A 24,497-nucleotide genomic window follows, 5' to 3' on the forward strand; every position below is an offset into this window, starting at 1 on the left:
CTGAAAACAGTAGCAAGGTCATGGTAAATAGCAGGCACGGATGAGAGGTCTGGTGGATCAGGCACCTTAGGCATTAGAACACCCTGGGGAGATAAAGCAGACTTCAGACAATGTACATGGCAGAATGTACTCCAACAAATTATAGTACCCTTTGACCAGTCCAAATGGGGATTATGTGTCTTTAACAAAGGGAGACCAAGGATGAGAGGGGAGTGGGGAGAATGAATGACCAAGAATTGGATCTCCTCTCGGTGATTACCTGAGGTTAACAGGGTTACTGGCTGGGTCGGATGAGTTACCATAGCCAGAACTCTGCCATCAACTGCATAAATGGTTCGGGTCTCAGAGAGCTGCACTAAAGGAATGGAATGCTTTTTAACAATGGATTCATCAATGAAATTTTCATCTGCCCCAGAGTCAATAAAAGGTGAAAAAGGTATTGAAGCTTGACCAACTAATAAAACAGAGGTTAACTGGGTACGGTGACTGTAGACTAGAGGAGGATTTGAGATATGACCCATTCGGACTCCTCTTACCTCGAATGGGTCTAATCTTTTGACCGCAAGGGACAGTTCGGCAGTAGGTGACCAGGTTGACCATAGTAGAAGCAGAGTCTGTCGGAATCTCCTCTCTCGCTCAGCAGGGGTGAGCCCAGTTCGACCCAGCTGCATGGGTTCATCAAGCCAAGCCGGAGATGGAGCTGAACCTGGTAGCGTTGGGGATGATCCCATGGCAGCTGTAGGTAGAAGAGCTGGTTGTCGGGAAGGAGGAGGGCCAGAGCGAGCACCACGTTCCCGCCGCCTCTCCCTGAGGCAGTTATCCATCTTGGTGGCCAACTGCATGAGAGCTTGCAAAGAGTCACATTCGTCACGGAGAACAAGTTCATCACGGATTGAATCATTTAGACTCCTCAAAAAAACATCCTGAAGAGCAGTCTCCTCCCATCCGCTCTCTGCTGCCAGAGTTAAGAAGTCAATAGAAAAATCCGCTACTGACCTGGCACCCTGTTTTAGCGAAAGAAGTTGACTGGCAGCCTCTCGTCCACGAATAGGATGGTCGAATGCTCTCTTCATCTCAGAGGTGAAGAGATCAAATGATGAGCGAAGCGCTGGATTATGATCCCATATTGCTGTGGCCCAATTGGCAGCCCGCCCGGTCAGTAGACTGACTACAAAGGCGACCTTAGCTTGGTCGGTTGTATAGGTGGTTGGCTGAAGATTGAAGACAAGAGAGCACTGGAGAAGGAATTGACCACAAGAGCCTAGTTCACCATCATACCTCTCAGGTGTGGGAATATGGGACTCCCGTGGATGGATCACTGGGACAGACACAGGAGTGGCGGTGTCTGCTGGTGGAGTCACAAAGGCCGACACGTGACTAGCTACCGTCCTTAGCTCTTAGCTTAAAGCAGATACACTGGAACCCAAAGTCTGTAAGGAAGCCATAATTTGATGGAGGGACTGGTCATGTTGGCCCACAAGCGCACCTTGTGCAGCCAACGCTTGTCGTAATGTCTCTGGACTGGCGGGGTCTTCTTGGCCAGATGGTTCTGTCATGCTTGCCGGAACCAGACCCAAAAATGCCAGACAGAGACACAACCACAGAAGGTTACTGAGGGCAATACTTCCTTTAATTGCTCAAAAAAACAAAAATGAACAACATCACCAAAACACTAGAGAAAAACAAAGTTTAACACAGGAGCAATGCAGGCAGCAGTCCTGGGCAGCCACACACACCTAAGAGCTGTGCATCACTGACAACCATCTGGCAAAGACTGAGAGAGACAGCCCTCCTTAAGTACTGGAGGGAGCAATGATGAAATGCAGGTGTGGTGACACGCCCAGGGCTGCTGCACAGCCTAAAACAAAGAGGGGAAAAAAAAGGAAAAACAAATTACCTCAGGAGCAAATACACAAACTAAAAACAAAACCCTGACAGACGTAGTGTATTTACCGGTAGTGACGAACTCGCATTTGACCACAACTCCGCCAACAGTAAAACAAAGCGCTAAAGTACGAGAATGAATTTGCTGCTCTCACGACACTACATCGCATTAAAGGTGACGAAGGATCCTCCTCCGATTGGCTGAACATGAGTTGGTACGTATATTTATTTTTAACGTGTATGACCCGCCTGCAGAGTGCGTACCTGTTGCCAGTCTCGCATCATTACTGGCTTATCGTTTCAGAGACGGTTCGTCCCACTAAATTCTTTTTAGGAAGTTGTAAAAAATAAATGAACAAATCCAGCAAACATAACTTCATGTGTCATATCATCATATATTATGGCCTACACTATAGTGATCTATCTCAGTTGTTAACAATACAAAGCAACATCAGACTGTCATGTGTCTCTGCATTTCTCCCACATGCTTATTAGTATAATAAATTTCAAATCAAAACACTAATAAAACAGCTTTTAAATATGCAGAAATTTTCAGTGGAAAAAATGTCCTTTACATTAAACACATTTGTTTTAACTGGTGTTTACTCTGATGCTGTGCACATTAGGCCACAGGAAACGGATTATAAATGATAATGTCGGGAATGCAATGCCATACAGATGCTCAAAAACAGGGATGGAGCAAAGTTGTTATAGAAACATTTTATTGAATCCTTTATTGAATCTCCCCCTGCTTGTAGCAGTCCATCTTCCTCATGACGCTCCTCAGGCAGCCTGTCTGAATCCACCTGCAAGCTCGCTTCAACTGCTGCCTGTCAGAAGCCAGGTGTGTGTGGAGAGGTCTTTCAGGATCCTAGAGACCAGGTGGAGGTCCGTCTTTCAGGATCCTAGAGACCAGGTGGAGGTCCGTCTTTCAGGATCATAGAGACCAGGTGGAGGTCCGTCTTTCAGGATCCTAGAGACCAGGTGGAGGTCCGTCTTTCAGGATCCTAGAGACCAGGTGGAGGTCCGTCTTTCAGGATCCTAGAGACCAGGTGGAGGTCCGTCTTTCAGGATCATAGAGACCAGGTGGAGGTCCGTCTTTCAGGATCCTAGAGACCAGGTGGAGGTCCGTCTTTCAGGATCCTAGAGACCAGGTGGAGGTCCGTCTTTCAGGATCATAGAGACCAGGTGGAGGTCCGTCTTTCAGGATCCTAGAGACCAGGTGGAGGTCCGTCTTTCAGGATCCTAGAGACCAGGTGGAGGTCCGTCTTTCAGGATCCTAGAGACCAGGTGGAGGTCCGTCTTTCAGGATCCTAGAGACCAGGTGGAGGTCTTTCAGGATCCTGGAGACCAGGTGGAGGTCTTTCAGGATCCTAGAGACCAGGTGGAGGTCCGTGTTCCAAAAGGCTCTGGAAGGAGGTGAAGTACGTCCACCGTCCTCAACAACATCTGCATGAGCAGCGGTGACCTTCTGGAGCCAGATGATGATGATGATGATGATGATGATGAAGATGTCAGGAGGGCAGCTGGGGAACAACCAGAAGGAGAACCAGCAGCATCTCCAGGAACCGTCTGTGAGGCTGATGAGAGGCAGAGGATGGTAATGATGTGTTACTCCCCAGATCATGATGGCATTTATATCTAAACAATAAATAATTTGGCGAATGGGAAACAAATTGTGTGTCTCTATATGATGAAGATGTACAACGAACCTTTCTTTACATTTTTCAAATATAATTAAATATTTTGTAATGATTAATTTATTACCATACACAAAACACACTAAATATTCAGCAAATATTACATGACACCAACTACAACGTAAACACACACACACACACACACACACATATATATATATATATATATATATATATATATATATATATATATATATATATATATATATATATATATATATATATAAATATTGTATTCAATCGATCGATTTTCTGTCAGGGACAGACGAGGTGGAGCCATGCAGAAGAAAGTTACACACCTCACACTTTGCATTCTAATAATCAAACCAACTACATTCACTACTATGTTTATTTTATGTCTATTTTTTCTCGTTCAGTCTCAGCAGATCAGATCTGACCATACTATGCAGATTTATGGCATCAGTGGTAACCATAGTAACGGACCGCTCTCTAAAAGCTGGCACTATATCGGTATTAATAGTTTTCGTTATAAACACCACAATGCTTCATCTGGAAGTTCAACAATGATCAATGAACATACAGAACCTATAACATTCATCATTTTTATCACGTATAACCTATCTACGTCCACTATGTCGGATAAAAACAGCTAACAGTGTGCTAACCTACGGTGCTAACTACTGAGTCGGCAACCGCCACCTTAAACAAATGATCAGATCCATCAATGTTGTCAGGGATAGATTAGCAGGCTGCAGTATACATCACAATCATAACGGAATAATTTAATACTTACATTTATACAAATGATTCGCTGCCACTGGTAAACTGATGGAAGGTCCATCCTCTTCCGCTACGTCAGCAAAATGGCGTCGATTTAGTGCGCGAAGTGTCCATCGTTTCACACTGCATTTATGGGCGGGGTTCGGGCAGCATCCGGGTACTTTCAGTGCACTGAGTTTTTTCCGCAAAAGTCAGTGTAAACGCACTACACACTTAAACATAGTGCGCAAAGTAGTGTTGGTGCGCTGATTGAGACACACCCATGATCTAACACATGCTAACACAATGACCTAGCAACTAGGAACAGAAACCACACACTAACACACACACAAACAGAACAAGACACAGATGGAATGACTTACCTAATGAGTCCAGGTGAGCTGATGAACAGGAAAGTAAAACAGGAAACTAGATGTCAGGGAACTAAACCAGGAAAACTACAAACTAATACAGGAAACCAGAACTAAGATACAAAACAAGAGACCAAGACTAAAATTACAGAACCCACAACATGACAATAGACAGAGGTATGTAGGGTTTCCAAACCAAACACACTGTGTCTTGTCCTAGTGGCTACTTACTCACATTTTGTAGCTTGCAAAGGCTTAATGTGAATTTCTGTGGATGTGCATAATTGCAGTTTATACAAATAAAAAAGACGTGACGTGTAGCAGCCATGATAAAGTGTTTGCATGATAAATCTTTTAAAGTCTGAGCCAAGAAAAAATGGGGAGAAAAGTAAAATATTTGAAATATTAAGTCTTTATTTGAACCTTTAACAAAATGCTTACAAAAGTTGATCAAATAAAATAATAATTTATATATATTTGCCATTTATTACTGTGTGGTATATCAACATTTTGATGTTTTTAATCGAATCCAATGATACCAGCTGAGACAGAAGAGGAGAATCACAAGGTAGTAACACGAACAATGTCATGTATTTATACATGATTCCATTCTTCTTTTAGAGCCTCTAGGAACCCTCGACCTGCAGTCTGACAGTGAAGTACTCTTCTTGAAATATAGGTTTCTTTAATAAACAATGGAACTTTGTCAGTAAGAGATTAGAATAGAGTACAATAGAATAGAATGGAATTGAATAGAATAGAATCGAGTACAATAGAATAGAATAGAATAATTTCAAATTACATGCTGGATTTAACAATCAAACAATAAAGAGGAGATAAATTGGAGAAATATGTTCTCTGCTCCTAATTCTCATTCAATACCCTGAAAAGCTGAAGACTTTGCTCCATATCTGTCAAACAGTCTGAAGGATTTCTGGAGTTTTTCTAGAGCAGAACTAAAAATCAGGAAAGGCAGAAGTCTGGTCTTGAAATAAATGCATGATCTAGTTTTTACACATCACTCTTACACAGGATGTTCCTCAGTTTGGCCATCGTACTACAGCTTCAGTGCACACATTTACAGTAGGAGAGTAGGAAAGTTTACAACATCACACACATAGTTACACACAAATTTAACAATATAATGAAATATAAAGGAGTGCATTTTAGGACTGAGAGCAACAGGTCAAACACTGCTGGAATGCTGCAATCTCCCCCTGTTAAAACAGATTTTATTCAGGAACAAATCAGCTGCAGGAATTCAGCAGGCCAAACCCCTATGAATTGGAGAACCAATCATAGTGGGAGCTGCAGACACTCAATCAAAAATCCTTCAGAAAAAAGAGCTCTCACTCAAACCTGGGTTGGAGGGTGTAACTAAAGAAAGCAGACAACTGTTATGAAGATGGAACTTTAGTTTCAAAGAGATGAATGGCAGATCTGTGTGAGTTAGCAAACACACACAGCCATATCACTAACCACACAAACATATATGGACATGAGATCTTGCAAGTGAGATTAGGAGGAGCCAGTCTTATCAGGCACTTCAGGTAAATCCTGAAAGTGACAGAGCAGTAAAAGAAACAGAGCAGCCATTTAGTTCATAGTCCATTTAAATCAGCCAAGGAGAATCACGGAAAAGCAAGATGACTCCATTGGTGAGTTTATAAAACATATTAATACAGTGTTTGTGATGAAGATGTGATTTTTCTTTGCTCTGCTCAGTTAGATCGGTGCTGATTATAAGTGTTTAGCAAACATGTCAAGTCTTGCTATTTGTAAAGGAATTTCAGGAGCAGAAGAATTCATGTTGATTAAAAGTTAAGAAATGAGATCATTTCTGCGGAAACCACAAGAAAAAACGTTTGTGTCTTATTCACAATTCATCTGATCACCAGTCAGCACAATTTACAGCATGCAGTTAGTACTGAGTGTATTGTGGACACAGCTTGGTCTTTTCTGCCAGTTTTGGGTGTGACTTCTGTCATATTTGCAGTGAATCATTTGCCTGGCAGACCGACTGAAGCCCATGAACATGAGCGAGTGTGTGGAAAAAGATGAAGAAAGTGCAGGATCCAGCTGTCCATCTCTAAGGAGTGACCTGTCTATACACAATCCTCCAGACTTCAGTAATGAACCTGAACCTTCACACACCAAGTAAGAGACTTTTCCCCATGTAACTACATATGATTAGTTCAGTTGGATGCTGCTGCCACAGTTTGATGTGCTTCATTTAACTACATATGAGAAAGCATGTTCATATGTTACTTTTATGTTCACAGAGGGAGGAAGAGGAGTGGTGTCTGTGAGGAAAAGCAGCTGTCCTGCTGTGCTTTTTGTCAGGATACCTTGAAGGATCCAGTCTCCACCACCTGCGGACACTGGTTCTGTAGATGCTGCAAAACCTCCTACTGGGACCAGTCTGCTTCATCAGGAGACTCCTTCTGTCCCCAGTGTGGAGAAAAATTCATAAGAGGACTAAGTAAGATTTGCTTAATGAAACAAATCTAATTTCTCTACTTTTATTCAGGATCTCTTATTGCTTAACTCATAAAAACCAACAAATGTTTCTACCAGTTTAACTTAGATTTTATTTTTGTTATCTTTCAGCAGATGTTGGTCTGCAGGAGGTTTTAGATGAACATAAGATCTGTCTGAGGAGGAGATGTGAACATGTGACTGAAGGAACTGATGAAACAGGAAGTAGAACCCTCCTCAACAGGATCTACACTGAGCTCTTCATCACAGAGGGACAGAGTGAAGAGGTTAATACCCAACATGAGGTGAGGCAGCTGGAGACAGCTTCCAAGATCAACACCCTCCATGACACTCCAATCAGATGCCAGGACATCTTTAAAGCCTTACCTGACCAACATGGACCAATCAGAGTGGTTCTGACCAGCGGCGTCGCTGGTGTTGGAAAAACCTTCTCAGTGCAGAAGTTCACTCTGGACTGGGCAGAGGGCTTGGAGAACCAAGATGTCAGTGTGGTGGTTCTGCTTTCATTCAGGGAGCTGAACTTGATCAGAGAGGATCAGTACAGTCTTCTCCAGCTGCTCCATGTTTTCCATCCAACATTCCAGAAGATCCCAGCAGAGCAGCTGGCTGTCTGGAAACTTCTCTTCATCTTTGATGGTCTGGATGAAAGCAGACTTTCACTGGACTTCAACAACACTGAGCTTGTTTCTGATGTCACACAGAAGTCTTCAGTCAACGTGCTGCTGACAAACCTCATCAAGGGGAATCTGCTGCCCTCGGCTCTCATCTGGATCACTTCCAGACCTGCAGCAGCCAATCAGATCCCTCCTACATGTGTTGACAGGGTAACAGAGGTACGAGGCTTCACTGATGTCCAGAAGGAGGAGTACTTCAGGAGGAGGTTCAGTGATGAAGAGATGTCCAGCAGAATCATCTCCCACATGAAGACATCCAGGAGCCTCCACATCATGTGTGGAATCCCAGTCTTCTGCTGGATCACTGCTACAGTTCTGGAGGACATATTGACCACAGAGCAGAGAGGAGAGCTGCCCAAGACCATGACGGACATGTTCTCACACTTCCTGATGGTCCAGACAAAGAGGAAGAAGAACAAGTACCATGAGGGACATGAGACGAGTCCACAGGAGCTGACGGAGGCTGACAGGGAAGTTCTTCTGAAGCTGGGGAGGCTGGCGTTTGAACATCTGGAGAAAGGAAACATCATGTTCTACCAAGAAGACCTGGAGCAGTGTGGTCTTGATGTCACAGAGGCCTCGGTGTTCTCAGGAGTTTGTACTGAGATCTTCAGAAGAGAGTGTGTGATCTTCCAGAAAGCAGTTTACTGCTTCGTTCATCTGAGTGTTCAGGAGTTTCTGGCTGCAGTCTACATGATGCACTGTTACATCAACAAGAAGACAGAGGTGCTGGAGGACTTCCTGGGGAGAGATTGGGATGAGGATGGTGACGATAATAGTGATGATGATGTTGATTATGATGCTGATGATGAAAGGGACAGCTCATCTCTTGATATCTTCTTAAAGAAAGTCATGGAAGAATCCCTTGAAAGTAAAAACGGCCACCTGGACCTGTTTGTTCGCTTCCTTCATGGCCTTTCTCTGCAGTCCAACCAAAGACTCTTAGCAGGGCTCTTGGGTTGGAAAGAAAACAGTCCGGAAATCATAGAAATTGTAATCAACAACCTGAAGAAGATGAACTTGTATAACACCTCTCCTGACAGAAACATCAACATCTTCCACTGTCTGATGGAGATAAACGACCTCTCGGTTTATCAGGAGATCCAAGAGTTCCTGAAGTCAGAGAACAGATCAGAGAAAAAACTGTCTGAAATCCACTGCTCGGCTCTGGCCTACATGCTGCAGATGTCAGATGAAGTTTTGGAAGAGTTGGACCTAAAGCAGTACAACACAACCGAGGAAGGACGGCAGCGGCTGATACCAGCTGTGAGAAACTGCCGAAAGGCTCTGTGAGTCCAAAAATATTTTCTTTGCACTAAAAAACTGTTTATTTCAGACATTTTTGTCAGATAAAATAAATAGTTGCAGTTGTTATTACTTTAATATTTTACTAAATATCTATAACTGATGGGAAAATGCTTTTTTTTTTTATATAACTTGACAAAAATGGGTTAAATGGAGAAGAAAAGTGTCCTGCATTTCCTGTTTTTAAAATAAATCATTAAATTCTTGTATTAACTGTTTTCAATTAGCCTTTTAGTGACAGATCAAAAACAAAAATAAACATTAAAACACTGTTTTAAAAAGTACAGTATACAATAATAACTCCCTTTCCACATTTCACACCATCCACTTGACAACAAAGGCTAAAGGCATCACAAAAATGATGATTATTAGTGCATCAGGTAAATCCTGGCCCGAGGCTAAAGTATAAACAGTAAAGTATTTGAATCCAAGCACAAATAAGTGCTGGGGTGGCCTGGGGGAAAAAACTATTTGTGAATCTAATTATGTGTGTTTTGACGAACCAGCAGTGTCTTCCTGACGGCAGCAGCTGAAACAAGATATGACTGGGTTATCATCTCTTGTGGTGCTTTGTACTATACAAAAGCAAGAGCATGTATTTCTTACATTAGACTGTTGCCTTGAAACTCATTTCTTTCGAGTTCTCACCAAAATCTTCTCATATCTTTTGTTGTTACTAAATTGTACTTAAAAAGTTTTTATGAGAACTTCCTTTTCTTGAGGACCGTTTCCTTGTGAGAACAGAATAATTGATCTCGTTAATGTAAAAAATTCTCAAAAGTTTGTTATAATAACTTAAAATGTGTGTTTGTAGGAATGATCAGTAAGTCATAAAGGCTCTGTCTGTCAAATTTTTACTCTTGAATAGTTAACATTTGTTATCCAGTACCGCTATGCTCACTATCCACACAATACCTGCAAAAAATATTTAATTAACTTCTTAAATAATTAAACTGAGCTGAAGTCTTTCAGTTGAATTTTGGGAATGAAATTGAGAAAATTCTTTTCATCAAGCCTCTATGCAAGTTACACGTATGAAACTAACGGTGAGGGGTCAAAACCCACTTTTTACTGTCTGAACTATAGTACAGGGTGGTACCTCTGTGACGTTCTTCAGTGTCTGTGTCAGTATTACTGTTTAAATATATTGGCAATTAATTATTTCATATGTGCACGACAAAGACCCCCCTGTGATGAACTGGCAACCTGTTCAGGGTGTCCCTACCTCTTGCCTGATGATTGCTGGGATAGGTTCCAGCCCCCATGAATGGACTAGACGGTATAGAAAATGAATAAATGAATGAATAGAAAGACCAAATATGATAATAATTGTCAGTTAAAAGTATATAATGTTCTTGGCAAGATAATAATAAGATAGATAATGATAAACTGTTAAGACTGCAGTTGTGACAGAAATTGATAACCTATTAATTTGAAAGGAAGGTGAGCTGAAATAGGAACATCAGACATGCTCTTTGAAGTAAGCATAACATGCCATATTTTATAACGTTATATTTGTTACGTGTCCTGGCAGACTCTCTGGCTGTGGACTCTCAGACACTCACTGTGAAGTCGTCTCTTCAGCTTTAAAGTCCAACCCCACCCATCTGACAGAGCTGGAGCTGAGTCACAATGTGCTGCAGGATGCAGGAATTGAGCTTCTCTCAGCTGGACTGGAGAGTCCAAACTGTAAACTGGAGTCTCTTAGGTCATTACACTGATGTTTTCTTTATTTGTGTGGTTTTTTTTTTTAAATTTTATTTCTTCTTTTTTTTTTTTTACCTCTTGATCTGTGTATGAGTGACATTCAAAGTTGATTTTAACATTAGCTGAGTGTTTGCCAATCATAGTTTAACAATAAAATGTCTGGAGCATTTTTTTGTCAGCAGTTGCCATGGTGCATCCTGGTACTAGGGGTCCATTGATGATGGCTTCTTATTGTGGCTCCTAATTCTGGATAAAGATAATCAATGTTGATTGAACCAACTCAAATTAGCTGTTCTGAAACTAAAAACTCAAAAGTTACTCCAGAGTTTCCTTTCAGACTCAGAGTTACAGTATTTGAAGCATCTTTCTGAAACAGGCCAAGTTTTTAAGGCGAAAGTGTTTGTGCAGCAGGAATTACAGCCATATAGTATAGAATCCGGAGAAAAAAGAGCTGTTGAAAAAATATAATTTGGTGTTGGATTTTACAAGTTTGCTTTACTTTGGTTAACAGATAACCAGTTTAACTGTAACAACTGTTTTTCCCCTAAAACTTAGATGCACATTTTTTCTGGTCTGTGCTCCTGTGACAGCTTGTCATTTCAGACAAAAGGTCATTAACGGTGACAAATGGCGATAAAGAAATGTTGGGCTGCATCTTATAAACTTGTTTTATTCTTATATTAGATTGAACTGGTGCAGTTTGTCAAAGATCAGTTGTGCTTCTTTGAGCTCAGCTTTAAAGTCGAACCCATGCCATCTAAAACACCTGGACCTAAGTTACAACCACCTGGGAGATTCAGGAGTGAAGCAGCTGTGTGGGTATTTGGAGTGTCCACAGTGTAACCTGGAGACTCTGGGGTCAGTTATCTATCTATCTATCTATCTATCTATCTATCTATCTATCTATCTATCTATCTATCTATCTATCTATCTATCTATCTATCTATCTTAATCACTTTGTTCTTTTATATAGTGTTTGATGTTAAGATAAATGTGCAGCAGCATGTTCTCATTTATAGTATCTTAGGTTAAAATGTTACTTGGGTTCATGTCAATTTTAACAGAATTGACACATAATGTCAGATTAAGTATGTTTAGTGTAAAAACACATCCCTTGATGCATATGGAAATACTTTTCTCTGTTTTCAGGCTGTGTCGGTGCAGTTTGTCATGGATCAGCTGTTCTTCTCTAAGCACAGCTCTGAAGTCCAACCCCATCCATTTGAGACATCTGGACCTGAGTAGAAACAAGCTACAGGATTTAGGTGTAAGGAAGCTGTGTGGATTTCTGGAGAGTCCAGACTGTATACTGGAGTCCCTGAGGTCAGACACCTTGTTTTATTTCTTTTTTTAATTATTAATATTTCACAAAGTTTTATGAACTGAATCTCAGAGCTGATCATGCTGACAACAAACAAAAGATTTAACAGATTTAAAACACTTGAACAGGGGAAATCCTAACCTGGATCATTCCCTTTAAACATTTCTACCACTTATTTAAAGATTACGGTACAATAAAAAAATATAAATCCATTGAACAAATATTATATATTGATAATGAGTTTATTTTTCTCCTGTTAGATTATGTTGAATACACCCACTATCTGATTTTTACAGATCTGTTTGATGCTAGGGATCAATTCACTTTTACCAAAGTGAATAAATAAAAAAAAAACTAAGTTGTTTGTGAATATAAATTACTAAGTATAATAACTGCATATGATTATGTAAAATCTAGTGTGGAGGTGTATTGACGTGCACGATGTACTGCAACATAGCTGGTTTGTAATGTATAAAATTTGTCACATAGGTCAATCAAAAAGTAGCTGCAGTTTTTAATTGTTCATACGAATAATTCTGTTAAAGATCTGTTAAATGTGGTCAGTTAAAGATTCATGGTGCAAACAAACATTTTTACACTGAAATGGATGTTTGAACTTAAATTTAAGATAATCCTGATAGGAGTACTACTTTTAGTATACTCTTATGCGTCACACTTATCTTTAGGAGCAAACGACCTTTGTCCGTTTTATTCTGTTGAAGCTGGAGTTTTTAACAACCTTAAGCATAATGACATTATTCACAGCATTTACAAGTGGAGAAAAAGTCTTATGCCTGTTTATTCCATGAAACATAAAAAACTTTTGCAAAGAACATTTATTTAATTAAATGTAATGAAAAAATATAGCATAGTAGTTTATACTAGTAGAAGTTTAGACATTATTTTAACAAAAAGCATGTAAGGATTTTGTGTTATTTGGTCATTTATTTGAAGTTTCTTTTCCATAAAACTTTACATTTTGAACAATTTTAACTCTGACCAGAATATGACCAGTTATGTAACCTGCACTGATTTTAAGCAAGAATGTTGTCTACTAATATTATGTATTTATCTTGGACAGAATGACCTATTGCAGTTTATCAGAAACAAGCTGTGATTTTTTGGGTTCAGCTCTGAAGTCCAACCCCTCCAACCTGAAACTCCTGGACCTGGGTGGAAACACACTACAAGGTCTAGGCAGGCTTGAAGAACTGTGTGGTTTTCTTGCAAGTCCACAATGCCAACTGGAGATCCTGACGTCAGTTCTTTGTCATTTTTTGTTTTATTTTAGTTCAATTTAGCTTTATTTGTGATGTGCTAATTCCCTCTAAAGTCATCTCAGAAATAAGAATGACACTAATTAGAGCCCATTTTTCAGATGCACATGTCAATTTTGTCTTGATTCTTTTCTGAGAGAATTAAATGTGGTCAGTTCCATGTTACCTAAACAGATTTGTGGTTGTTTTTTGTGATATTTCTATTTCTGTAGAGTTGTGTAGTTGTCCACCAAAAAACCCATCAATGAATTATTAGACAATATATTATTGTGACTGAATATTTTATTCTGCACTCAGATTGTGGAGCTGCAGGTTGTCAGAGAGCAGCTGTACGTCTCTGGTATCAGCTCTGTGGTCTAACCCCTTCCATCTTAGAGATCTTAACCTGTGTGGAAACAACTTAAAGCATTCAGATGCACGAATGTTGTGTGCTTTTGTAAAGAGTACTTATTGTCGACTGGACACTCTGAGGTGGGTAACAACTGCCATCAACAGTATTCACTGTAAATGATCAGATTACCTAGTTGTCATAATAAATATTTGTATTGAAAGTCCATAAAAGCATGTCCCATTCATTATGTAATTGTAAGATGGCAGTTATATAAGATGATCAGTTTTGTGCAATCATTCTCATGCACCTGTATAAAATGAGATGCGCAACACTAAAACTTCATCTTTCATCTTTTATTTTATCATAACACTTTTACTATTTAAGTTTAAAATTTAAAAATGATTTTAATAAGTTGAATTAGGACAGCATAAAAGCACACTCTAATGACCTGTTAATTTCAGCTCATTTACATAAAATAGTTTTCTTATCTCAGTTTTGAAAATTTGTTTTCATACAGGTTCAACCAGAGGACAATTGAAGCTTCCAGCTACAAAATTTGTGAGTATAACAATTCTGCTTTATATTTATCAACAGAAGCCCATTTTTAGGGGTGCTGAAGCACTCCGAGACTGAAGCAAAGCACCCTTAAAATCTGATTTGTTTTTTCTACCTGGTTTAAAAAGTAATCTTGTAACACCCCCCACATTCAGCTCTCTGCTGAATGACGTGCTACCTGAGTTGTTGAACTGCTATAGTAGCGTAAGTGTCTGGCTTTAACCAGGATTTGTTGCGCAATGCTTAACTTCTACTTTATACCAACACATTTTTATGATTACCAGTCCTCCTGATTGCTCCTGCGCTTAAACTTAGATTACTCTTTATGTGTGTTGAGGTAGGACTTAGCTGATGTTTTTCTAGCTAACGTTACAGGTGTTACGTAACACATATATGTGTGTGTGTGTGTGTGTGTGTGTATTACTGACATTACTGAAATGTGTTGAGTGTCAGAAATATAGGAGGTAAAAATGTACCTTTAACTAAAGGATTATTTAACTTGATGGAATTTGTAAGGAGCTTGACACAATTTAAATGGAAATGTAACTGTTCGAATTAAAATCTGTACACACTGTCAAAATCAATCAAAACTTTATTGTTCAAGTATCTAAACCAGTGGGACTGCCAGGCAGCGAGGATCCAGACATAATCAGCAATAGTGCTTTGAAATGACACCAGCCTTCTTCCTACTTAGCGGAAAAACTCACTGGTTTACTGTACACAAAACTGCACAGTCTCATTATTACAGAGCTTGTTTATTTTGGCAACCGAGCAGTGGATGAGGAGCTTACCAGAAAAGTGTTTTTGATCTCTGAAAGTGTTGGTTCTTTGTTGACAAAATGTCCAAACGATAAACAACTGTGGGAGCTTCACATAAATCCTGGGTGCCGAGGCCTCAGAGCTCTTAGTAGAGTTGCCCTTCATCGTCCTTTGTACATAATCGCATGTAATGCAGGCTTATCTGTTGCAGGTATAACAAGAATGTGTCCTTTTGATTTAGCTCCGCCGCTATGTGAAAATGCTTACTGACCTATAAAGGCCATCCTTTTGGATTTTGTCACTGGAATTGTGTAGTTACTATACAACACATCTAACTAACTTTTATAATCTAGTCATGTTATGTTTCTAAGTCACAACGGTCAGTAAACATGAATGTTATCTGTATCTAATGTACCAGATTAACAAGACATTTTCACCTTAGAGTTGAAAGCATGAAGGTACTGAAACTGTTTCTGGTGTTTCCCACAGAAAAGGAGAGTCAAACTACTTCATCAAGGTGAAAAAAGAGATTTATCATTTGTGACTCTCAATAACTTTGCATGTTTCCATGTCTGTCATACAGTTTCTGCACAGCCTGTTTACCGGGCACTGTCTGACTTTGATGCTCAGGACGACGATGACGTCTCATTCAGTAAGGATGACATCATCATCATCAACTCTCAGCCCCTCTCTAAGGGTCAGGTGACTGGGACTGTGCAGAGAACTGGCAAATCTGGCTTCCTGCCATCAACATACATTGAACGTAAGTAGCATTAGACTGTCTGAATCAGTTGTTCATCTTTATATATAATCGTAGTAGTAGAAGTTTGACACACACATATATATATATATATATATATATATATATATATATATATATATATATATATATATATATATATATTTATATATTTATATATTTATATATATAAAATAACAGGTTTCAGATAAGTTTTCTTTACTCAGACATTAACTTTTTGCCTTCTCATGGTATTTCAGACCAACACAGCAAACCTGAGAACATCCACATTTTTCTCAATTGCTTAGAAAAATCGTCTCACTTGAGAATAGATTACTAATGCAGCATTACTACTTGTTTGCTTCTTTGTTACTTCTATCAGCTATCATGTAAAACATGGATGGACATAAATTGCATAACAGATCCCATCTTTGATCCAAATCAATCATAAACTAACATTTTGTGCCACATTATAACCAAATATTTTCTCTGTCTCTCCCTTTTGTTTGTTTTTAACAGTTTACATATTCGTCACACCTTTCCTCCCTGTACAATAAAATAAACTATTGTCTCACATACAGTCAGGAAACACTCCCCTGTCTGACTCATTTACTGCTGTGTGTTTCTGTGTGTGTGTCCCAGCTTGTCAGCAGCATGTTTACTTGGCACTATATGACTATGAGGCTCAGGAAGATGATGAAGTGTCTTTCAGAATGGGTGATGTCATCATCATTCCCAAGCTAAATAACAAAGACTGGGTGTACGGCATCGTGCAGAGGACCAGCGAGTCAGGCCTGCTGCCATCAGACTACATCCAAGGTATGAGCTCTTATCTGCACATCCCAAGCTCATTTTTCTGTCGCTTCAGCCGCTGCTCATGTTTATACAAAATAAGAAGTAAATTATATCAAATTACAGGTGGACTCCTTGGCCATAACATTGAAGTGTTTTTAAAAAGCACACAGAAAGACATTTTAGCTCTCAGGACTTATGTTTTCTCCACAGCATGTATGACAGAAGCTCCATCACCCGCATCAGTCTGTGACCGTCAATGAAGCTTCTTTGAAGCAGTTTGTGTTCAGTCAAAAATAGCTGTCATTGTCTTGACTAGTAATCACACAAGCTGTATGCACACTCGGATGTCTAATCCTGGTGGCAAATCAGGCCCCAGAACACTCCAGTCAAATGAACTTTCCCAAATCAATCTCAATACAGACTATGAGAGTATCGGAGCTGCTGGCATGCTGTGCTGGGAGCATTTTAAATCTGTACATAATGAAAACTCTGAAGGAAGGTGGGCAAATTAATTCAGCTCCTTTAACTGGAAAACTCATTTCCTCTCCAGGATTTCACCATATAGATGGCATATACAGTAACTGATGGCATTAACTGAGCCCATCATCTAGAAGCGTAGTGTCTTAGCCAGTCAAAATGTTTGTGAAAAGTCTGTTTTTTCCACCAAATTCATCTATAATGTGAATCTTTGGTCTTACTGCTGTGGTTTCTCTCATGTTTGCCTTCTCCCATCAGGTATCTCTGGTGTCAAACTGGATTCAGACACAGAGTCTGATTCATCTGAGGATGACATGATGGTGAGAAAAAAATTATGTTATTTGAGCTTCCTAACAAATATAAAGCTCAACACTCAGCAGGAAAAGAACATGAAAAAAGAAAAAAAAAAACAATTCTACAGCTGCTGATGTTTGGTTTAACTAAAACAATGGGACATTCATGCTGTGAGTATAAAACTGGTTTAGAGATCAGATTTAGAGGACTGCAGCACACACAGGTGAGTTTAATCTCTCCCCGCACCACTGCTTTTCCTCTTATTTCTGTCAGAAACTGGAGTTTCTTTTTCTTTTAAGCATAATTTTTAGGCTCTGAAGCTGTGTAGTCATAAGCTGTGGAATTTATGACCTGCAAAAATGTTTCAGTTATCAATAACAGAGCTGCGTTCATGTCATAAAACGATTTGTTTCCTTTACATTTCAGACTCCTTCAGACTTCACTCCAGAAGATGAAACTGAATCTGCACAAGACTCAATGAGGTGATCTTCCAAATTATCTCGTGAACCTGTTTCAACATATCAAAGCTGCCTGTTATTATTCAGGCTGAAGATGTTCCTGTTAAAAGTCCAGAGAAAATGCTAAATGATCACTTGCTGCTCTGGTATTTGTGTTGTCCTCTTGTTGGATGTTATTTTGGGCGAAAAACACGAGTTTTGTTGAAACTCTGAGTATAATTTTCATATCCAGGTTTTTAAATACACTTTAATTAAAACAACCATGCATCACTTCTTGCTTTCTTATTCAGCTAATTTGAATAAAATTGTTTTTTTCATCTCAGCTCTGAATTTATGGATATTTTTATTCATACAGGAGCAATGATGGGACAATCAAAGCTTCAGATGACAAACTTTGTGAGTACTACATTTATATCTCACTAATTTCTGTAATTTCAGATTATAACAAGAGTCAATTTCTCTAAATTACAAAGTTATGTTAACACAATCTGTACCTAATGTGAAGATTATCCAGACATTCTCACCTTACAGTGGCCTGCATGAAGGTGTTTCTGGTGTTTGCCACAGCAACGGAGAATCAGACTGCTTCATCAAGCTAAAATGGCCACTTTTATTATTTGCCACTCTGCATATTTCCATGTCTGTCACAGTTGCTGCACAGCGTGTTTACAAAGCTCTATATGACTTTGAGGCTCGGGATGATGATGAAGTCTCTTTCACAAAGGATGACATCATCATCTTAAACTCTCAGCCCATCGATGAGGGTTGGATGCTCGGGACCGTGCAGAGAACCGGCAAATCAGGCTTCCTGCCATCAAACTATGTTAAATGTAAGACTGTCGGATCCAAAGTAATGAATCTCATCATAAAAATGCCAAAACTATCCAGCTAAAGCACCAAGGTAGCTTTGACTGATAAAGAGAAACACACACACACACATTATATATATATATATATATATATATATATATATATATATATATATATGTGTGTGTATCACATGTGTATCACATACAATGTCATACCAGGGTATCAAAAAGGAAAGTTGTTCTGACTCTGATCTGATGAAGATTTCTGATGAACTTTGGCTTCTATCATGTTTGTCTTCTCCCATCAGGTATCTCTGGTGTCAAACTGGATTCAGACACAAAGTCTGATTCATTTGAGGATGACATGGAGGTGAGAAAAGAAATTGTTGTGAGATCTTCCAAATGAATATAAAGCTGAACTCTCAGCATTTCTTTTACATTTCAGACTCTTTCAGACTTCACACCACAAGTTGAAACTGAATCTGCACAAGTCTTGTACAGGTGATCCTCCAGCTTATCTCATGAACCCGTTTCAACACGCTGAATCTTTTATTATTCAGGTTAATGTAGTAACAGCAGCAATGGCTCCAAAGTAAGTACTGTTTTAAAGCTGCTTTAGTACTTTCAGAAATTGTTACATGAACATGTGGAGATACGAAACACATCAAGTAAATAATGTACTCAAAGTACTCTATCACAGGACTACTCTTTTCACTATCCTCCTTCCTTTTCATGCTGAGCAGACATTTAAGTTATCATTTTATTAATTCAGTTAAATGTCAAATGTTGACCCTCTGCTGGAAACAGCTCAGTGAATCAAACCAACCAGTTTAGTAGTTGATCTAAACTCCAGCAGTTAGACGACCAAAAACAGAGTTTATGGTCCAGGAGGAAGAAATATTACATAATATGTGAAAACTGAGAGGCAAAATTTCTGTTTTCGTCCAACAGAAAAGTCGAGAGAAAAGAAGAAGGATCGATATTTTCTTTCTCGCGGCTCTAGTATTAGTGGTAGCATCTCATTGGCCGAGCTTCGGGTGAAAAAAAGGGAACCGTTCCACAAAGTGATCGTGGAATCTCAGTATGTTAACCCTGAGTTGTGGGGCGCTTGGTGTTCTGTTACCGTGGTAACTGACTTTGTGAAGTAGACCTACAGCAGGCGTGTCCAAATTCTGTCCTCAAGGGTCCTGCAGGTTTTCACTATTTCCTCGCTCACACACCTCAATGGCCAATTAAGTTCTGCTCAGTGACTCATTCATTTGAGTCAAGTGTGTTGGAGCATGAACATGTGGAAAAGCTACACGACCGTGGCCCTCCAGGACCGGTGCTGGACACCTCTGGCCTACAGGTTTCTATAAAGAAACTAGCACCAGACCAGGACCACATTCTGCGTGTTGCATGTTTCTCACAGCCGACTGTTGGTTTCCTGAGTGTGTGTTTTGCTTTGGGCATGTGCTACAGCTTAGACTTTAATTTCACCTTACGAATAAATTGTTGTTTAGGTCATTTGATTATCTTAAATTCAGCTTTATTTGTGTTGTTCCATCTCACCACAGTGTCATCCCAGGACACTTTACAGACACATCAATTCAAGCCAGTTCATATAAATTGCCCAGTTAAGAAAAACCAACAGATTGTATTGAATCTGGACTTCGATCCCGTCCCCCATCCTGAGCTGCATGAGGCGACAGTGGAAAGGAAACTCCAGTTTCTCTCCAGTGTGTCAGCATTCATGAAGCGGAGTCTGATGACGGGTTTTAATGTCAGGATGAGTCAGTTTATGTTGTCATTCTGCCTCTCTGTGTCCTGCAGGTTCACATGTCCTGGTCCAGGTTCCTTCCGGTGTGCTCTGACTGGACTGGTGTTTGTTACATGTCATGAGGTGCAGATAGAGTACAGGACCAACCAGTGGGACGAGGAGCTCCTCCAATCAGCTGGAAAGACGCCGGCAGGACCGCTGTTCAACATCAAGTGTTCTGAGGACGCCGTTTATCAGCTTCACCTCCCACACTGTGAAACAGAGGCTGGTGAGTCTCTGACTGTTGGTGGGGAGCAGCGATGAACCCCACCAGCCTGTTGGTGACCCCTACAGGCTGCAGATGTCCTTACAGACACAATCTGATCGAAACACCCTCTCAGTGATGTTTACTCTGCTTCACACATCTCGGTTCACCATCCAGAATTGTAAACTGGCTTATTTCATCACAGAACACAGTAAATGTGGTTGTATTTAACATATTTCATCACAGGATTATTTTTACAGCCGCTTTAGAACAAACAGTTTCATACGTGTTCGTGGACTTCATGTTTTTCTGACCTTTAAACTTTTAGACAGTTAATACTTCTTCCATGTTCTGGAGAGTCTTGATAAAAAATAACCACTGATGTTGTGATGAAGTTCTCATCATTAGATCTTTCTGATCTACTCTGTTTTCTCAGCTCTGCTGTCTGCAGGCGTCCTGTCTGTCCTCCACATGTCTGATGATGGGATCAGCATCCTTGAGCCGCTTGAGATCACAGAAACTCATGTGATTGTGAAAGTCCCTCATCTATCTGCCTTCGGCCTTGTCTGGAATTTCGTAACGAGGTTTCTGAACAGCACAAAACCCATGAAGGGACAAGTCTTGTTGTTCCTCAGACCACCAAACCCTGAAACAGAGAAGCAGAAGCTCGACGTGTTTCTGCTGCCAAGCAACATCCCTGTGAAGGAGGTAAAGAGTTCTTTATAACTTCACTTTTCCTTCATCCTGCTTCTTGATCCTGGTGAGTTTCAGGTCAGATTACAGAGGAAATCTTTTCTAGATGCATTTGGCTTGAGTGAATAAATCAGATCAGATGAATGCAGAGCTCCTCACTCCGTTACTCAGAACACTGCACAGGAAACTTATTCTCTCTCATCAAAGGTCAAAACAACCACAGATCAACGTTGGAACGTTGTGTCCTCGTTCCTCATCAGAGCTGATGACAGCAACACGTTCAGTTATTCATCATTAACTACATAAAATATGTATACAGTAGTGGAAATAGGTTTTTGGGCAGTCAACACATTTCCGAATTAAGAATGATTCTTAGCGCTTCACGTGCAATTTCTTTTAGTTCTGTCACGACCAAAGTACTAAACAAATCTTGCAAAATAAAACATTAATAATGTACAACTGATTGGTTCCATACAAAGACAGGAAATTAAAAGTTTTTTTTAAATTTTGGTACCAGAGATCCAACAACGAAAGTCGTGTTTTTTTTGTTTTTTTTTTAAAAGCTACGATTTGTCTCAGTGTGCTTGTTGTCTGTATTAAATGAGCACATTTGAAAGTATTCAGAGACCAAACTGAGTAAAACAAGGAACCCAATGAAGGAAACATGCCAGAAGAGGCAGATTCTCAGCCAGGAAGGGAAGATCTGCTGCCAGAAGGAGAAAGATGCAGTCCTTCAGTAATTGGATACATTCTGCAGAAATGCAAACAAGCCAACAGCTTGGAAGACAAACCAAGATCTGGACATCTGATTGTTTCTTCAGCAGGAAACAACCACATCCTGATCCACATGAGCAGGAAAATCTCCAGTTCAGTGTACTATCCAGTCTGTATGTGGACAACTTTTTGATCATGGTCTTGTAGTCCCACAAGGCTGTCGAGAAGCCCCTGATCAATGAGACACAGAGGTTATCCCGGCATCGTTGGGCCAAAACACACAAGAACTCACATCATAAAACTGTCAAGAATTTGTTTTTTGTTTTTCTTGAAAATAAAAAACAAAAACATGTATTTGTCCAATGCAGTCACACTTTCTGAAACACAAAAACAGATTTTCCACAAAAATTTCAGAATATCATGAGAATGTGTAAATTTTAAGGTTGTCCAGAAGCAATAACAAGAATAAATGTGTGTAAAAGTGAACGATTGTCCTCTGATTTACAAGCTGTGATATCTCACAAGGTCTGTGCACAGCATGAAGAGTCTGAATACGTCAAGATTCCCCCCACCTGTAAACTGATCAGGGATCAGAGTTACTCTGTTCAGTGTCCAGCCGCCTGTTTAATTCAACCCTCTGTGAGTTTTTCATCAAACTTTGTCTAAACTGTACATTTCCTCAAACTGCTGCTGGTTATCTTCAATGAGTTTTGGATGAATTAAAGTTTCAGACACTATAATCCTGATTTCTAGAGGGAAGAGTTTGATCCAGACTTCGGACCAAACTATCACCCAACCTTTGAGATCCGCCTTCCTACAAACACAAGAGAAGCGACCATCACAGTCAGAGACCAGGCAGATACGGAGGTCTGGGAGCGTGAGGTTGATCTGTCAGGTACATCTTCACCCACCTGCTACAGATACAGTAAAGAACAAGAGAAGCACTTCCAGATGGATCTACCATCCTTTTATCTTTATTTTCCATGTTTTGTCTCCTAAAAGTCAAACCTTTATTTGCAGTGTAGGTTTGATAAACGCCAGGAAACACTTGCTGGGCAGGAGAGAAGCCATGAGAGATGAAGAACAATTACATCAAACAATATTAAAAATTTAAACATTTTTAGATTGTAGCAAAACATTCACATGAGTCCATAAACTGCTTTTAGGTTGTTTAATAGAAAAAAATATCCAGTTTCATGAAGTTCTAAACATGATGCAGCAGATAATAAGATTGTCAAAGTCAGACGTGCTTTAGCAGCTGATAAGATATGAAAACTGTGTTGATATCAGGTGCAGAAGCTGTTTTTGTGAGTCTGCTGTCTTTCTTCAGAGAACGTCACTGATGTCACGACACATCGAACTGAGTGACTGGTGTTTAAACCAGTTCAGCAGCGGCTCTGCTCTTTTTTTCTGTGGTTTCCAGGTTTCATTTTTAGACACTTTTTAGTTTACCAGTGAAAAATGTTAAAATGTAAACATCAGTTTGGTTTCCCCCAAAATGGTGGACCAAGCTGCGGTGATGTCATATCCTCCATAATTCCCATGTTGTCACCAGTTGGAGCTTCAGGATCAGCTGCATCCAACCTAAAGCTCTAACATGTTATAAGCTAAATGAGGGCATAACCCAACTGCTGCTGGGTGTGTGTGTGTATGTGTGTGTGTGTGTATGTGTGTGTGTGTGTGTGTGTGTGTGTGTGTGTGTGTGTGTGTGTGTTTTCCAAGGCTTCAGTGAGACATGTGGACACAAAACTCCTTCAAAGACTTAGACTTTATTGATCCCTTTGGGATGAGTCCTTCAAGGAAATTAAAATTTCCAGCAGCTGAAAAAGGAAAAGTACCATGCATATAAAAACATAAATAAATAAAAAGTTAAAAAAAAACCAACAATAATAATAAATAAAAAAAAAAATCACTAAAGACCTCGTCACTGAGAGATTATGGCTGAAGCACCAACATTAAACTTACTGTCAGCTTCTGTTCTGCTATTTGGAAGAAATTTCAAGTCTAATTATATAAACTTGTGAAAGATTCAATCAAAACTTTCTTCCAGGTCAAAGAGGAGAAACGCCACAGAGGAATGTTCCAGGGCTTCTCCTGGAGGACCAGGTCCCAGCGGAGGACAGGCTGCTATCTGTCCGGACACAGTTTATCAGCAGGGTGTCTGAACCGGATCTGGACCAGCTTCTGGATAAACTCTTTGAGCGCGGTGTTATAAACGACGAAGAGAAGGAGTTGGCCAGAACAAAGGCCAGAGCAGAAAAAGCTCGAGATGTGATCGACACGGTACAAAGAAAGGGAAGGGAAGCCAGCTCGGTTCTGATTGCTGCTCTCCGTGAAGTGGATCCGTTTCTTTCCAGAGAGCTGAACTTACAGTGAAGCCAAACCAGAAACTGTGGAGCTGTGATGATGAGT

The 24,497-nt window shown here is 39.9% G+C and overlaps 1 protein-coding gene across 1 annotated transcript; it reads left to right on the forward strand.

Annotated features, from left to right (window-relative positions):
- Positions 1 to 4,836: 4,836 nt before the first annotated feature.
- On the forward strand, positions 4,837 to 24,461 carry LOC306770691 (uncharacterized protein; the record flags this gene model as incomplete). Its single annotated transcript, XM_079259591.1, has 21 exons — positions 4,837 to 4,852; positions 6,691 to 6,832; positions 6,958 to 7,157; positions 7,286 to 9,137; positions 10,688 to 10,861; positions 11,545 to 11,718; positions 12,010 to 12,183; positions 13,756 to 13,929; positions 14,307 to 14,347; positions 15,687 to 15,866; positions 16,485 to 16,661; positions 17,373 to 17,434; positions 17,835 to 17,890; positions 18,398 to 18,696; positions 18,984 to 19,045; positions 19,121 to 19,176; positions 20,488 to 20,702; positions 21,130 to 21,386; positions 22,611 to 22,724; positions 22,839 to 22,980; positions 24,136 to 24,461. The coding sequence occupies 21 exons, from the start codon at positions 4,837 to 4,839 to the stop codon at positions 24,459 to 24,461; spliced, it is 4,893 nt and encodes a 1,630-aa protein (XP_079115717.1).
- Positions 24,462 to 24,497: the final 36 nt, after the last annotated feature.

This window comes from Telmatherina bonti (genome assembly GCF_933228915.1).
Source record: "Telmatherina bonti genome assembly, chromosome: 20".
NCBI classification, from domain to species: Eukaryota; Metazoa; Chordata; class Actinopteri; order Atheriniformes; family Telmatherinidae; genus Telmatherina; species Telmatherina bonti.